Source organism: Onychostoma macrolepis, chromosome 08, assembly GCF_012432095.1.
Source record: "Onychostoma macrolepis isolate SWU-2019 chromosome 08, ASM1243209v1, whole genome shotgun sequence".
Taxonomy (NCBI): Eukaryota; Metazoa; Chordata; class Actinopteri; order Cypriniformes; family Cyprinidae; genus Onychostoma; species Onychostoma macrolepis.
The window spans coordinates 15,066,599-15,083,848 of record NC_081162.1 but is presented as its reverse complement, the minus strand read 5'-3'; the positions used below and the strand labels follow the sequence as shown (position 1 = coordinate 15,083,848).

Sequence of the window (17,250 nt, the reverse complement as noted above, 5' to 3'; positions counted from 1 at the left end):
AATTCCTAATGAATAATAATCAAGTCCTGCCCTACAGTTTTCACGTTGAATACATTGTTTCACTTAGAAATATATCCAATTATTAATGTAAACTGACTTGTGAATGTTATTTCATGCTGACTACAGTCCCCTAAAGAGGTCAGGAGAGTAAGTAAGGGTCAAGACTGACTCACAGCATTACTCTGGCTCTACTTCAGAGGGCTTTATTACAGGGGGAGGTTTTTTGGATAATAACAGGACCTTAGAGGTTTTGGTCTTGGTCAGGGTTTTGTGACAGGGTCAAAGCTGAAATAAGTTTTGCTGATGTGGTTGACAATTCCTTTAATTCCAGCCTATAAAATGAGAGCAGGGTAAAAATACACACAGCCCACTGCACAGGACGTGGGAGAGAACAGCCCCAATCAATCCACGGCGTCTACCGCCCCTTGTGGTGAAATGTGTGTACTACATGTGTGTCTGGACAGGCTGTCTAGACATCTCTCTATGTGCAAATAAATGAATAATTAAACATAGGTTTATTATTTATCAATTCTATAAATTAGCTCTCTGATAAACTACATTAAGGTATGAGTATATAAAAACACAAAATGCGTTTACATGCAATTTTACACACGTCTTTTGTGTCATGAGAGTTATCTCTCTGTGTAATGCGGAACTATAACGTCAACGTTGTGTTTCAGTACGACAAATATTTAGTGTGGACTCAGCTGGCAACCTTCATCCTGTGCGAAGAGCTGCAGGTAAATATTTAACTTCACAAATCCACCATTGCATTACATGCATTTGAAACATGGCAAAATAACCCAAACTCAAGCAGTAATAGTCTTAAGGCTGCGGGTTTTCGCTGATATCTCGCAGAATAACTGCGAATTCAGAGGCCTGCATTACAGCTAAAGCTTATCTTAAAGCTAAAGTCAGGTGACCACTGTCGCTTCCTTGAACCGTTTGTTAACATATTTATTGTTTGGTTGATCTGCGTCTGGTTTGTCAGGTTGTGATGCTGAATTATTGTGAGAATATCGATGTTTGTGCGCCATGATTTTTAAGACCCGCAAATCATTGTTGCTGGTGATATCAGCGTCATATGATTTCAGTTTCTCTGTCATTAGAGAGACACTTCATCGCTGGATAAAATCTGTTTAGGTTTCATTGCTTATGTCAGTAAGTAAATATCCCAATAAATTGATTAGCGACGAGTAAACCGACAACAGACTCGGGAAACTGATCGAGGCAGTTCATAATGCCTCAGTGCTTGCATTATGTGAAGTGAAACCTGCAAGATTTTGCGTTTATTATTAGCACAAGCACAACCTTAATAAATAAAGAATAAACGAATAACTAATTTTAAATCATGGTTATTATTGTTAACTTATACTAAAACTGAAACCAAAAAACATATTTGATGCTTTAATTGTTCATTGAAAAAAAATAGATATAAAAACACATACACTTATTTCAGCTGGCAAGATAACTATTTCTCATTTTCAGTTAGTTTAACTTGTTGTACAAAAATAACTGAAACTAAATAAAAATGCCCTTTAATAATAAAGTATATAGAAATATATGCTAATTAATAAAGTATATAGAAATAGGAAAAATAAAAAAATACAAACAACAAAATTACTAAAACTGTAAAATTAATGGAAAACTTAAAACGTAATAATACAACTAATTTAAAATATTATTAAAAACTGTAATATCATCTTAATGATACTAAAAGCTGTCTCAAATGGATTGGATATGCAATGTTGTCTAATATTATTTTCCCCATGATGTAGTTTGAGAAGAAACATTTCATGAAGCTGTTACATATAATTTGCAATGCCATAATTTATTTTATTTTATTTTATTTCTTCCTTCTGGGGGAATAATTCGATTTGTTTGTCATATGCAATGTTTCAAAAATTATTAAAATCACACACTCTTTTTATGGTGAATTTACCATACAATACCATGCAAACTAAAAAAGGTGCAAATTTTAATAAGAATTTATGTCTTGCATCACATTTAACTTTAGCTTTACATCACTAATGATAATGATGATGCTGATTTGTTGCAGCGGGTGGAGGGATGAGCTGTTCTTCTGTGACCGGTCAGGATGTGCAAGAAGCGAGCAATGGCGTGGACACCTCTGACTCTCCCAAGGCCTCAAATTTGTCAGGACCTCATGCATTCACCACCCAGGGGTTAAAGTTCAGGGATGAGGCTGATTTTGAGCCTCACGAGGGGTCGCCTGCCCTGTCAGAGACTCTCAAACACACACTTCACCACATGGACTCATGTAGAGACAAACACACACTCCAGTCACACGCAGATCACTCCGATTCACTGGTTCAGCACAACCAATGTGCACATATTTCAACTGAAGACAGCTCACATGAGGACACGCACTCCTGTGAGACTGAGCTAATACACGGCCATTCTAAAAAAGAACTGGAAGAATGGAGGTTGGAGGAGGATGAGAGAAAGACAAGTGATGGAGAGGTGAACAATGTCAACAAAGGAGAGATCAAGCAAAAAAAGGAGACTCTTATTTCTGTACAGGTAAGGGGTTAGATTAAGGATGTGCACTCATTCAAATAAATACTATATAAACTTGTGTAATAAACTTGATGTAATAAACTTGATATTATTAATAGGGGTGGAACATTTCTGGAAATTTTCTAGAACTTTTGGAAACTTTCCATGATTTATTTGGAAATTTTCGGAAACCTTTGGAAAGTTTCCAAATATTTTGTGGAAATTTTCCACCCCTTTGCAACCCTAATTTAAAAAAAAAAGATATTTCAACTTACTAACATGATGATGATGATGATGATAATAATAATAATAATAATATAATTAATAACTAACAATAATAATAATAAACAATTAGTAATAAATAAGTCCTACAAATTATAATTAAATTTAAAGAGTTAAATTTAATCTATGCTTTGGTACTCCATTTAATTAAATTATTATATATAAAAATACTAACATAATAATAAATGAATAATTTCCATAAATTTCATTTGAGTTAAATCAAATGAATACTTTTGTACTCACTTTAAATACTCATTTATGTATAATATAACATCATGATAATAATAATTAATAATAAAATATTAAATCTTAAATTTGTGACAATTCCAATAAATTAAAACTTTTAATTCAGTTAGTTTTATTAATTGTGAAATAATTCAACTTTTGTGTAACTCAAATATATGTTGCTGTCTATCTTGAACTTTTTAAACAAACTGAACTGCACAATTTACAGGCAGTTGGTACGCTCTCAACCGAACACCCTCCCACTCGCTCAGAACCTGATGAATGGGCCAATCCTGATTCTTCGGATGAAGTCCAGCCAAATACTTCCATTTCACCTGATGAGGCCCCTCCCCTTGTTCCAGCCCCTCCTCCCGACCAGGCCACACCCCCTCTGCTCCCAGACCTGGATGATTCTCCGTGCCCGGCTCACGTGATGGCAGAGGTGCGTGTGCGGTCATTGCCAGAGCGAGATCGAGTTGTGCGTGGCATGCAGGACAGTAAGAGCCTGGATGAGATCAGTGGGGCGTGTGGGGGTGGGGCACGAGGAGGCGGGGCTAGAGGGGGACAGGTGGAAGGACGCCGAGCTACCATATCCAGCGCCCTCGAATTGGAGGGAACCGTCAGCCATGATGGGGATCTCACGCACTTCATCACCAAAAATCTTGAACAGAAGATTAAAATGAGCTCTCGGCCGAGTCTGGACACAGATTGTGAGTATCTAAGGGTGTCAAAAAATTGTTTATAATTTGTCATGTAATGTACCAGTAATATTTGATCTGTGTATGGCTACTTCAGCGGACTGTTCTGGGCCTGTGGTACGTGGTCGTGGCTCTTTGCGTCGGCCGGCTGATATTCCACCCATTGACCCGTCAGTGCTGGTAGACCTGCACAAACACACACAGGATGTGGCTCAGAGTGTAGAACTGATGCTGCGAAGCCTCAATGGAACTATACAGAATGTGAGTATTACCCGGGATCATATACAGCCACCCAAAAAATATTTGGACACTTAATCCGCATTTCAAAATACCGAAACCAGTGCAGCCTGCAAACAAATTGTGCTGTTCCTTTTTTTTTAGAACTAATTCTTAGCCATTTTTTAACTAGTTTTTAGCCACAAGGTCTCAATGTGATTTAAAAAAAAAAATTTTTTTATTGAATATATAAAGTCGATTCCCCTCAACTTCACACTTTACCTTTTTCCAATGATGTTATTCTGGTGCTGGTTCCTGGCCAATTCGCATACTGTTAGTTTCACAGACGTCTACTACAGAAAAGCCAGTTCTGAGGCATTTATTGTTCCTGTGATGGTAAAGCTGAATTTTCAGCAGTCATTACTCCAGTCTTCAGTGTCAGAGGATCCTTCAGAAATCATTATTATATGCTGATTTGGAAACATTTTTTAGTATCCATGTTGAAAACAGTCCTGCTACTTAATATGCTTGTGGAAACCAGGATATATTTTTCAGGTTTGAACAGCATTTATCTGAACAAAATAAATATTTTATACCATTATAAATGTCTTTACTGTCACTTTTCACCCATTTCATGTGTCTGTGCTGTAAGAATTCTTTCCAAAAAAAAAATCTGTCTGACCCCAAACCTTTGAACAGTAGTAGATATAATTTAATTTAAATTAAGTTATCTTTATTTTGTTATAGGAAGATCAAATCACAATGTAGGTTAAATTTGTGCAAAAATACAGAACATTTTTAAGGGTTTTAAAACTTGATAGCTTTTTCAGTGTCCAAATAATTTTTGGGTTCACTTTTTTTATGTATGCAACCCTCATTTTAACTCACTTGTCTTGCATTTATACACATATTGCTATGAATATGAATTAAAATCTTGTGTCTCTCCAGATGACTGCTTTAAGTGTGGGTTATATCCAGACCTACAGAGATTCTGTGGACAGTTTGGGAGAGTCAGTGGACATGAGTATAAAGGTGAGAGTGACTTATATTTATCAAGTCAGGCGAGTTTTAATTTTGATTTTATTTTGTGTTTTGATCTGTGTGTGCTTGTGTATGTGTTTCCAGGGAATGTACACACTCATGGCGCGCTGTGAGGAGCTAGATCGCTCCATGCAACCTATACATGCTCTAGCTGCTCAGATCAGAGACATCAAACGAACCCTTGATGCCCTAGAAACCATCTGCAAGTGACTATGGCAGCAAACCACACCCCTGTCTGAGTGGGGACTCCACCCATTGGAGAAAAGCAGTGGCTCCGCCTTCTGCAGTCATTCTGCTACACACCGTGCAATGGAACCATTTTGCTAATTATAATGTTTACTAGCAATGCTCTGCAAGTGCTCGTCCCCTTAGAGACAGCTTGGTTCTCACCCTTCCCCTCGGAGACCACATCTTTATCCACCTCCTTTTGTCGTGGCTCCTCCCCTCTAGAATGTTCGCACGGCAAAATAGACTCCTCCCTGTGATTCATGCCGTCCAACATCCACAGGAAGCACTCTCTGTTGTTGGTGGCTCTTGGGCAACTGATTGGTGTTACCGTTGCCCCTGTTTATGAAGTCAGTGTGTGTGTGTGTGTGTGTATGGGTGGGTATATTGACAGATTGCGTCATTGGTGTTAAATGCACCATCTGTAATGGCCTCAAATTTAAGACATAGAGTAGACGTTTAACACCAATATTCGTCAGTATGGAAGCCATGCTCTGTGTATACTTGTTCCTCCCGGACGTCTGTGTTTCTGCAGGATGGATGCTATGCATCCCAGATTAGTTAGTTCACCTGAAACTAAATTCTGATATCATTTACTGACCCTGTTATTTGAAACCTGTATGACTTTTTCTTACATGGAGTGCAAAAGGAAACATTTTTTGAAGACTGTGCTCACAAATCATGAGTAACATCTTACTTTTCAATCTGTTTCTCACACCAAGACATATGACTTCAGAAGAGTTGTGCACACATCATATGAACTACTGTTATTATGCACCTGTCTTTTTTGAAGCTTGAAAGCTTCAGTTTACATTCATAGTCTCCATTCATTAATTGCATGGGAATAAAAAGTGGCCAGGACATACTTCAAAATATCTTCTTTTGTGTTCTTCAGAGGAAAGAAAGTCATACAGGTTTGGAATGACATGAGGGTGAGTAAATAATGGCATAACTTTAATTTTTTGGATAAAACATTAACACAAGCACCGTAAACGCCCACCTACAAATTGGACTCTTGATTACTGTATTGAGAATGACAAATGTCGTGTCATTTGTTTAAAAGTTTTGTTGTCTGCAAGTGATTATCGCAGGAAAAACCCCACAAATCAGAGGAAGGTGAGGAGAGATTGGAGGTGGGTGTGAAAAAAAAAAAATACAGGATGGATGAAAGTTTATTTTTGCAAATGATCTTTACCTTTCTCTGTCTGTTCCTGTTTGAACTGTCTCTCTTTATCTCTGTCATGCTAACTATAACCCTGATTTGTCCAACAATCTGTCATCAATGTATATTTTAAATTATTATATAAACCAAAATAAATTTGCTAGAATCAGACTTGATTTTTGTGAGTCTTCTCACTACATTTTTATGGTGAAAATGTTCATTGCTTTTTGACATACTTATTTTCTATTTGGAGTCTTCTGCTTTTGCTGAGCTCAGTTATAGCTGCATCCTGATCTGCACTATTAATCAGGGTGAAATTATCAGGGATAGAGCATATCATTTGTGTGTATGTGTGAGTGAGAGAGAGAGTTTGTGTCCCCACATGGCCCTGGATTAATTTATACTGGCGGATAAAAGATTTTGCTCCGTCACCCCTTATAATCTCTGATGAATTCACAGATACGTAAACACATAGATGCACGCATTTATTTTTTCAATTTGGACACTGTAGTTGTTACCTTCTCCTAGTTGGCATTTGTTAATTTAACAAACCAGCAGATTTGCCTAGTAGTCATTCATATCTGTTTGGAAAGGCTTTACATTTTCATTATGGAGGATGGCTTTTTTTGGGACAGGCTGTTCAGATAAAGTGTAAACTTGTCTGACTCTTTTCTTTTTTTTTTTTTTCTTAAATGTAAAAGATATATTGGAGACTAAACATTTGATTAGATTTTAGTTTAAACAGATAGAGTCCTATTACACCCCAGCCCAGCTGCTTTCAGGACATTTTATGATTGTGCTATCGCTGTCCTGTCACCAGTCTTACGCAGGTTTGACATTGTGTGAATATATACAAAGTCATACAAGTTTATTTTCAATGTTTTTGAAAGATGTTTTTTAAGCTCACCAAGGCTGCATGCATTTAATTGCAAAAGTGAAAACAGTCATATTGTGAAATATTACAACAAATTAAAATAGTTTTTTATTTTAATATATTTTAAAATGTAATTTATTCCTGTGATGGCAAAGCTGAATTTTCAGCAGGCATTACTTCAGTCTTCAGTGTCACATGATCCTTCAGAAATCATTCTAATATACTGATTTGGTGTTCAAGAAACATTTCCTATTATTTTCCATTTTGAAAGCAGTTGCTTAATAATTTTGTGGAAACCATAATACATTTGTTTCAGGATTCTTTGATGAATATAAAGTTCAAAAGAACAGCATTTATATGAAAAAAAAAAAAATGTTTGATCAATGTTTGATCATCTTATAATAATATAAGGATCAATTTCTTTAAAAAATAAAAAAGATCTTACTCCAAAATATTTGAAAAGTAGTGTATGATCTGAAGGGTTAATGCAGACATATTTGTAAAATAATATTTTTTTTATGATGGAAATAGAAGTTATAATATAATCACAATTATTCTTGCAGAAACAAAATAACACTATTATTGTAATATAGTGTGTTATAGAAGGTAGCTAATTTTGTTTAAAAACCATTCAGGGTCATTTTGTATATAGATAGTTCACTCAAAAAATAAATAAATAAATAAAATAATAATAATTTACTCACCCTTCACTTGTTCCAAACCTGTATGTTGATGGTAGCTATTGACTTCCAGAGTTTTCTTTTCCATACTATGGAAGTCAATGGTTACTGTTAACTGTTTAGTCACCAACATTCTTCAAAATATCTTTTGTGTTCAATAGAACAAACTCATAGAGGTTTGGAACAAGTGGAGGGTCAATGATGGCACTATCCCTTTAAAAAACTTATCTAAAACAAGTTTTATTGTTCATATTCAAGTGTGATTCAGAACAGATCTGTTTATTCAGTCATGTTCAGATTGTGAATTTAATTACATCTTTAAGATTGTCTTTCACAGAAGCTATTCTCTTAACAGAGTTATCCCTTTGGGTATTTATATTAAAATTCTTTTTGCAATTAGCAATCAATGTCAAGGCCAACAGAGGTTCACAAAAGTTCCTATACACTCCAGCTGTCTTCTCGTCAAACATAATGAAGAACCAGTGAGGAGAGAAGGACGATGGGTGTATTAAGTGCAGAATTTCCGCCGTCCACTGGCTGCTTGGTAGGCACTAGTGTGACTGGAATCACTGGAACCGCTGTACTCTGGCTCTGGCTCATCCCAAGCACTGTTTTTACTGTTGGTGATGTTATTTTCCCTCGGTTTTCCAGCACCACGCCTGATTCTTGATCCGCTGCTGCACCCTCCAAGGCTTCGAACCACTGGCAGCGGAAGTCCTTCTTCCAGAGGTCTATGTAAGCAGTGGGAAGCTGTCCTGTGGCCCGGACACCTTCTGCCCCATTTGGGAGAAGCATAAAGTGGGCTGAAGGAAGATGCAGGTATGTGGGGTCCTCAGGTTTCTTTCGCACACAGCGTCCACGGCCTTGACACAGTGAGACTCCACAGAGACGTGCTGCAGTCGTCACATTGACAGCATATGGGCCAAGAACCTGACGAACATACGAGCCGAACTCTGAGCAGGATTTCTGTAGGAGACACACATGCAGGTGTAAATAATATCAGTCATACAAGAATCTGTAATGACTAATGAAAAGTATTATAATGAATAAACTAGAAGTGTAATACACGGAAGTTGTTTCTGGCTCTCACGCTCAGCAAGGGAGCATTTTTTAAATCAGAACTACAGTAAAAACAGTAGTGTTGTGAAATGTTTTTACAATTTTTGTTTTCTATTTGAATGTATTTTAAAATGTCATTTATTCTTGTGATGGCAAAGCTGAATTTTAAGCAGCTATTACTCCAGTCTTCAAAGCCACATGATATTTCAGAAATTATATGCTGATACAGAGCTCAAGATACATTTATTATTATTATCACTGTTGAAAACAGTTGTGCTGCTCAATATTTTTGAGGGTAACTTGATTTTTTTTTTTAATGATTCTTGATGAACTTTTAGAAAGTTGAAATGGAAATCTTTTGTAACATTATAAATATCTTTATTGTCAACTTTGACCAATTTAATGCACCCTTGTTGAAAAAAAGTGTTCAAAATGATTAATGACCTCAAACTTTTGAACGTTAGTAGACAAATGGACAAATGAGTGAATGATTACCTGTGTTTTAACTGCTAAGGATTTTTCCCATATTATGACTCCAGATGCTCCCATAGCTGCACTCTCTCCAATTGTGTTCACCAGATCAATCTGATACATATTCAATACAGACATAATTATGAGGTTGTACTGAGTGACAACAAAGTCCTTATAAGGTACACAAGTATTATTATATTATATTATTTCTTCTGTTCTATTGGCTCACTCAATAGATTACAGCTTACTATTCATTACCTCTGAGAGAAAGGAGTTAGAAGAGATGTACACAATCTTGATCAGTGGAAACACAGGAAGATCAAAGGAAGTCCCTGCAAGAGCCGCCACTCGTAAAGCCTCTCTGATCTGATTGGTTGCGTAAAGCCACGTCCCTTTAGTTCCCTCTGGCAACTTCTCCAGTGAGAGGGCTGGATAGAGGGCACCGCTTCGCTTCCACAACCACATCAGCTCATCATTAAGGGCCATTTCTGCCGCAGGACACCGTCCCGTGTAATTGGCTAATGCTATCTGGGTGGAGTCAAAGTTATAGCAGTTAGGAAATGGGGCCATGCCCCATAATCTTTGTGGGCGGAGTCTCTTCACCTCCCGCAGGGTTTCCATCATAATGGACTGTGCTGCTGCTTCAAAGTCAACCTGACAGGAAATGAAATCATGTGATCTATTTATACAACATAATGCAGAATGATAGTCTCTGAAATATCATAATATGTTGTTATTGTCATCACCTGAGACCATTTCTCCACTTCCTCAGTGCTCCAGTCTGGAAAAAATCCCCGGAGAAGTGCCCTCGACTCCACAAGATACTTTGTTTTAATTCCCCTGTTCCTGTTCCACTGAGGCGCCCACTCCTGCCAGCGCAGCACCCCTAAACCAGGTGCTCCTGCTTGGGGTAATGAGGCCGTCAGGTCGCCCTCCACCTTCTGGAGGTGAAGGTCAAGGCTGGTGTGTTGTGGTAGGCCACCGTTGACAGGACGATCCTGTGCAGTGAAATATGGGTAAAGTCCTAGTGTGTCCTCATAAAATATTGCCACACGGCCTTCCCACTCCATCCCAAATGCAGCTGGGTCAGGCCGACCCAAGCAGTCTTTATCTGGAACCCCCCATAACACCAGGAAAGGCTGGCCAGCGAGAAGAGGGGCCCGGGCAGGACCGCAGACACATGGACGAGTGAAGAGACAGAGGAGAAATAGAAGAGAAAGGGAGAGGAGGACGAGCATGTGTTTTCTTCCAGCCATGGAGCTGAGCAAGAGGTTTCAGGGCCCCTTAACCCAAAACTCACACAAAAGCCTTCTTGGAGAGGAATAATGTCTGGAGATAAAGACAAAGAGACATCTTTGGTAAGGTATTTATTTCCTTGTTTTATAGTGAAATTACAACCCGAATTCCGGAAATGTTGGTATGTTTTTTCAAATTTGAATAAAGTGAAAACTAAAAAACTTTCAAATAACACGAGCCAATATTTTATTCACAATAGAACATAGAGAATATCGTATGCACTTATGCACCTCCATACCATCAGAGATGCTGGCTTTTGAACTGAACGCTGATAACACGCTGGAAGGTCTCCTTCCTCTTAAGCCTGGAGGATATAGCATCCGTGATTTCCAACAAGAGTGTCACATTTGGACTCGTCTGACCATAGAACACTTTTCCATTTTGAAACAGTCCATTTTAACTCAGCCTTGGCCCACAGGACATGATGGTTCTCGACCATATACACATATGGCTTCCTTTTTGCATGATAAAGCTTCTTGTTGGAAATCACGGATGCCATATCCTCCAGGCTTAAGAGGAAGGAGACCTTCCAGCGTGTTATCAGCGTTCAGTTCAAAAGCCAGCATCTCTGATGGTATGGAGGTGCATAAGTGCATACGATATGGGCAGCTTGCATGTTTTTGAAGGCACTATGAATGCTGAAAGGTGTATAAAGGTTTTAGAGCAACATATGCTCCCCTCCAGACGACGTCTATTTCAGGGAAGGCCTTGTGTATTTCAGCATGTCAATGCAAAACCACATACTGCAGCTATTACAACAGCATGGCTTCGTAGTCCGGGTGCTGAATTGGCCTGCAGTCCAGATCTTTCACCAATAGAAAACATTTGGCGCATCATTCAACGAAAAATACGTCAAAGATGACCACGAACTCTTCAGCAGCTGGAAACCTATATCAGGCAAGAATGGGACCAAATTCCAACACCAAAACTCCAGAAACTCATAACCTCGATGCCCAGACGTCTTCAAACTGTTTTGAAAAGAAGAGGAGATGCTACACCATGGTAAACATGCCCCCGTCTCTATTATTTTGAGACCTGTAGCAGGCGTCAAATTTGAAATGAGCTCATTTTGTGCATAAAATTGTAAAATTTCTCAGTTTATACATTTATGTTATCTATGTTCTGTTGTGAATAAAATATTGGCTCATGTGATTTGAAATTCTTTCAGTTTTCATTTTATTCACATTTAAAAAAACGTCCCAACATTTCTGGAATTTGGGTTGTATTATTTTGTGAGGATTTCTGTTCTCGTGTGTTTGTGTCCATAACAATGACTTCAGTTGCACATTGTTTTATTAATTTTAAATAAACAAGAAGCTTTCAGGTTAAACAACTGAAATTTAGGACAACTTGTGGACAGAAATATTCCATCCCACACTCTTAATGTCAGGGAAGCCCAGACTCATTAATTATAATTAAAGCAGTATAAATTTTAACCAAAACGCTGAAATGCATTCTCATGACAAACATGTTGTCACAGAAGGTCAGTTCATATGTGTATACATATATTTCCTAAACATATTTTATATATATTACTTTTTATATAATTTATATATATTTCTTTGTTTTTCCTGGCGCAATTTTCAACAGCTTCTTGTGTCACACATTGCCAGTAGTAATTATAATAATACACAAAAAGAGTGAAGTCTGAAAGAAAATTGTGATCACAAGTCCCTGTTTACCAACTGAAAAGCTACGACGCTACGTCAGAGGAAACAAAGGAAGACACTTTAGGATAATTAATCGCTAACAGGATTAATTAGTGCTGCCCACATTCAGCGCTAAATACTCTTTAAAGTGTACTAATACGAGTCTGCAGTTCACAAGCTTTTCAACAGATGGCGCCAGATGGCCAAGCAACACCTGCGTCTCATGAAAATGACACAACATAATATCGATATCTTTTCCGATGTGCTTTGATAAGGTACTGCAGCAACATACCAGTTTCCACGTCGTTATTCGGTAGTTATTGTTTTTGGTTAAAAAAGTACTACTTGAAAATACAGTCCACTGCTGTAACCATCCTAAACTAGTCTAAAATGTAAACCATCCTTTTCAGCATGGAAAAGGGAAAACGTACATTGAAACTATGCTAACCATAGTTTATACTGTTAGTAGGCTACTGTTATTTCTGCTTCAATAAGCTGTACTTATTTGGTATTATTAATTTATTATGGTTTAACAATAACTGTTGTTTGTGTTTTTGGGTGGACAAATTTGTGGTTCTCTATACATGAGAGAAACATTGCTAAATGTAACATGAAGCCGTTTTACGCTGAAGTGCAACCATGCCAGATAATAGCCGTGGCACATTCCATACTCTGTGTTTAATGAACTGAATGTAAAGACATCTTTCTGAGTCAAATGAGTGCCTTTCTCTGAAATTTAAACTGAAGGACCTGAAAGTTATGTTATCGTTCTCACACATTTACAAGTTGTGTTGTTTCTCATCCGGTTAAACTTGGCTATGTCAAAGTAAGCTTTTGTTGTTGTCGGGTGTGTGATAGTTTTAGGCCAGTTCCTGCTTTCGAGGAAGCGGCTGGGAATAGATTTAGCTTTTATAATGCCAATTTCCTTCTCATTTATCTAACATTTGGAGCAAAACATAATTGTTTAACCGATACTTTGGTTTCCCTCCTCAGGCGCTTGACGAGATGGGATCTGAGTGCTGGATTATGTTATTACTCACCTCTGCATTGGCAGGTCAGGTGTGTGTGCCTGGATCTCCAGGTCAAAGAATCCAGAAGGAAAGGTCAAGATGAAGAGGACTCCTCTGAATGGGGAATGATAAGAAATGAGCGTTTCTGTGCAGGTTCGTGTGTTCGGGTCTCCTGGCTCTGTACAGGAAGCCACAGAATGTAGAGACTTCAGCCCAACCATGAGGGATGAGATGACAGGCTGTCCTGACAAAAGGATGGATGAAGTGACAGAAGGAGGAAATAGAAAAGAAAGGAGGCTACCTCACCTTCACCAGGGTAATCTGTTAGTAAGTAGGGTCACCACGGACCATGACAATCACATGATCAGACTCACCGTAATCCCTTAATCCGCCACTCCTTCCTAGCAAACACACCTAATTCAAAAACACGCACACACATCCATCCAAGCACACATATGCACAAAACTGTCACAGTGACACAAATTTACTTAAAAGCAATAAAGAAGAAAATGCTTACTATAAAATCCATTGACTTTTTTCCTTCCTGTTTTCTTTTTATTCAACATCATACCTGTCATGAAACAGAACATTTAGGTTTATTGGATGACCCTCATATCAAACTATACCCTTCATACCTCTTTTACTTTTAAATCTCTCCCTTTTTCCTTGCTCTCTGGTTTCTGCCTTTCTCCCATTCCTCTCTTTCTCATTTCTCTGTCAATTTTCTGAAGTTTAATCCCATTTCCTGAAAAGGATCACTGGCAAGATTATTCACAATTATATCATCCAGACATAATCTGGCATAATCCTGTTCTTTTCTATAGTCTCTGTTGGTATTACAGATAAGATAAAAGAAGGATTTGGTTTTTGTGACGTGTCATTCCAGGTTGTTTGTATTTCTTATGTCCATATTGAAATGTATAGACATAAATGTGAATCTTTTATGAGCATTTTTGAAAAGTTAATGAGAGGGAGTTTTTTTTCTTGTCAGGCTTGAAAGAGTTTTTTTTTAGGTTTGTTTTAAGAAATAAAAACATTTACAATGTTACAAAACATTTCTATTTGAAATAAATGTTGCTCTATTCATCAAAGAATCCTGAGAAGAAGAAGAAGAAAAAGAAGAACTGTGTGGTTTCCACAAAAATATTAAGCAGCACAACTGTTTTCAGCACGGATAATAATAATAATAATAATAATAATAATAATAATAAGCGTTTCTTGCGCATCATATCAGTATATTAGAATGATTTCTGCTGGATTATGTATAAATATTTTAATTTAATTTGGTAATAATAATTATTAAAAGCTTTATATATTACTATATATAAATTTAATAGCAATAAAAATTGCAATAATAATAATTCACAATAATTTTACCGGTTTTATCAAATAAATACTGTATAATAGGCTGTATACTATTATTTAAATTATAAATACATTGTATATATATATATTATACACGCACACTGCCGCTCAAAAGTTGGGATCAGTAAGATTTTTAATGTTTTTTTAAAGACGTTTCTTCTGCTCATCAAGAAGAATCAAGGAAAGAAAGTATCACGTGTTCCAAAAAACAATATGAAGCAGCACAACAGTTTCAACACTGATAATAAATCATGTGACACTGAAGACTGGAGTAATGATGCTGAAAATTCAGCGCTGCGTCACAGAAATAAATTCTATTTTAAAGTATATTAAAATAGGAAACCAATATTAGAAATCGCAATAAGATGTCACAATATTACTGTTTTTTTTCTGTATTTTTGATCGAATAAATACAGCCTTGATGAGCAGAAGAGACTCCCTTAAAAAACATTAAAAATCTTACTGATCCCAAACTTTTGAGCAGCACTGTATATTTATATATATAATGTTACATGTTATATTTTATCATTTCAATAATTATTAAAAATATAGAAATACATTTGTAAAGCAATTGTATTGAAATATGTATTTGTCATAATTCATTTATCCTTATTAACAAAATGTATTAAAAAATTTAAACAGACTTAACACAATTTTCTATATGTAAATTTCTTTGAAATATGATCTAGAATGATTCACCAAAATTTTCAAGTCGTTATCACACTTGTGATAACATGACAAATCTGGAGTGAAAGTAAGACTTTGTCTGTTCTCTATTTAAACATCTGAATCTGACCTCTTATTGCAGGTTCACTTGCGCTTATATTCAGTACTGAACGCTATTTTGTTATCAGTTGTATGTTCATGTTATGTCTGTGTGTGTGGATGTCTTATCTGGTCAAGGTTGTGTGTCTTTGTGTGTGCATATGTTTAGTTGAGATTATCTGTTTGAGGTATCTAAGGTGATGCCTGCTCTCCAGGTCCATCACCATGGCAACGGATTAGATGAGTTCGGCCCAGCCAGCGGATGGGGGTTAAGGATGTGTGTGTGTTGATGGTTTGTACATGGACATCCAGGTTTGTTCAAGCAGGTTTGACAGATCTGTGTGTGTGTGTAGAGTTGGTTTTGGTATTGACCTTTATGTCATCATGTTTGATGCGGTTAGACCGAACACTGATGATATGAAAAGTGATTTAGTGAAGACAGATGATCAGAACATAGACTCATCTTATGTTATGACAATGAAATTGTACTCAAGAAGTCACAATGTGAGATAATATGTCAAACATGTAGCTCACTTGTTATTTCTTTCTGTTTCTCTATATGCAGATGGAAACAGGTGTGTAGGCTTGGAATTGACCTCGGTCACCCCACTGAGCCACTGTAAACACCTCTAACTCCAATTTATTCTCTTAGTCCTGCTTTTCACACAATCACTGCTCATGTGTTTTTGCTGTTTACTTGCTGGGCAGTTACATTGAAGATAGTTTAGACCTATTTTTTACTTGTATTTTGCATTAATTTGTTATGTGGTCAGTGGGCATCTATAATGTGTAGATAGAAAAATGTCTGATCATTGTATCACGTTTCTCAGTATTAGCCAGTATTTTGATATTGCGGTTGCTTTCCATGAAATGTTTTTCATGTGGTTGTTTGTGTCATACCAGGAAAATGTATGAGCGGTGTGATGTATTTGCTAAAATATGGTTATATAGCTACTAGATTTTCGTGTCCAGGATTTGAGCAATAGAGCTTCTGTGAATGCAGTTGAGTGAAAAATAGTAGCTGAGGAAAAAAATATTTTAGTAATTGGTATGTGGGTGAGGAATTCAGCACTTTTGAAACCTTTTTTTTGTTCTCATGTTCTTCTCTATTTGATTGAAATGTCAGGTCAATCATCTTAATTAGCAGATTGACCAGACGTAAGAGAGAGAGAGAGAGAGAGAGAGAGAGAGTGAGTGAGTGCGTACCTACGTACGTACAGGTTTTGCTGTACTTGTGAAGGTTATCTCATAAATATATTGAAACCTGTCTAACTTTTGAGGACATTTGAAGTGTTTCTTGCAGCTTGAATGGCTCATAAATCATGTTTTACTTTAAAAGTGGAAGTTGACAGGTTTCTGTGTTGGTAAGGGCTGGGATATAATAAATATACTAATACAGTCATGGCCAAAAATATCGGCACCCTTGGTAAATATGATCAAAGAAGGCTGTGAAAATTAATCTGCTTTGTTAATCCTTTTAATCTTTTATTTAAAAAATTCACAAAAATCTAACCTTTCATTGGAGAATAAGAATTTAAAATGGGGCGAAATATCATTATGAAATAAATGTTTTTCTCTAATACACATTGGCCACAATTAACGGCACCCTTTTATTCAATATTTTTTGAAACCTCCATTTGCCAGTTTAACAGCTCTAAATGTTCTCCTTTAATGCCTGATGAGGTTAGAGAACACCTGACAAGAGATCAGAG

General features: G+C 36.9%; 2 protein-coding genes across 2 annotated transcripts; one reads left to right on the top strand and one right to left on the bottom strand.

The window, feature by feature from the left end:
* The first annotated feature begins 626 nt into the window (after positions 1–626).
* Positions 627–6,540, top strand: borcs6 (BLOC-1 related complex subunit 6). Its single transcript, XM_058784198.1, has 6 exons — positions 627–740; positions 2,060–2,544; positions 3,257–3,737; positions 3,823–3,986; positions 4,890–4,973; positions 5,067–6,540. Exons 2-6 carry the CDS (start codon positions 2,071–2,073, stop codon positions 5,190–5,192), a joined length of 1,329 nt encoding a protein of 442 aa, XP_058640181.1. The 5' UTR covers positions 627–740; positions 2,060–2,070; the 3' UTR covers positions 5,193–6,540.
* A 1,760-nt stretch (positions 6,541–8,300) lies between these two features.
* On the bottom strand, positions 8,301–13,576 carry si:dkey-72l14.3 (Glyco_hydro_56 domain-containing protein). The gene is made up of 5 exons (XM_058784188.1): positions 13,439–13,576; positions 10,200–10,782; positions 9,712–10,107; positions 9,478–9,567; positions 8,301–8,889 (listed from the first exon to the last, which is right to left on the bottom strand). Exons 2-5 carry the CDS (start codon positions 10,707–10,709, stop codon positions 8,386–8,388), a joined length of 1,500 nt encoding a protein of 499 aa, XP_058640171.1. The 5' UTR covers positions 10,710–10,782; positions 13,439–13,576; the 3' UTR covers positions 8,301–8,385.
* Between the last annotated feature and the right edge of the window lie 3,674 nt (positions 13,577–17,250).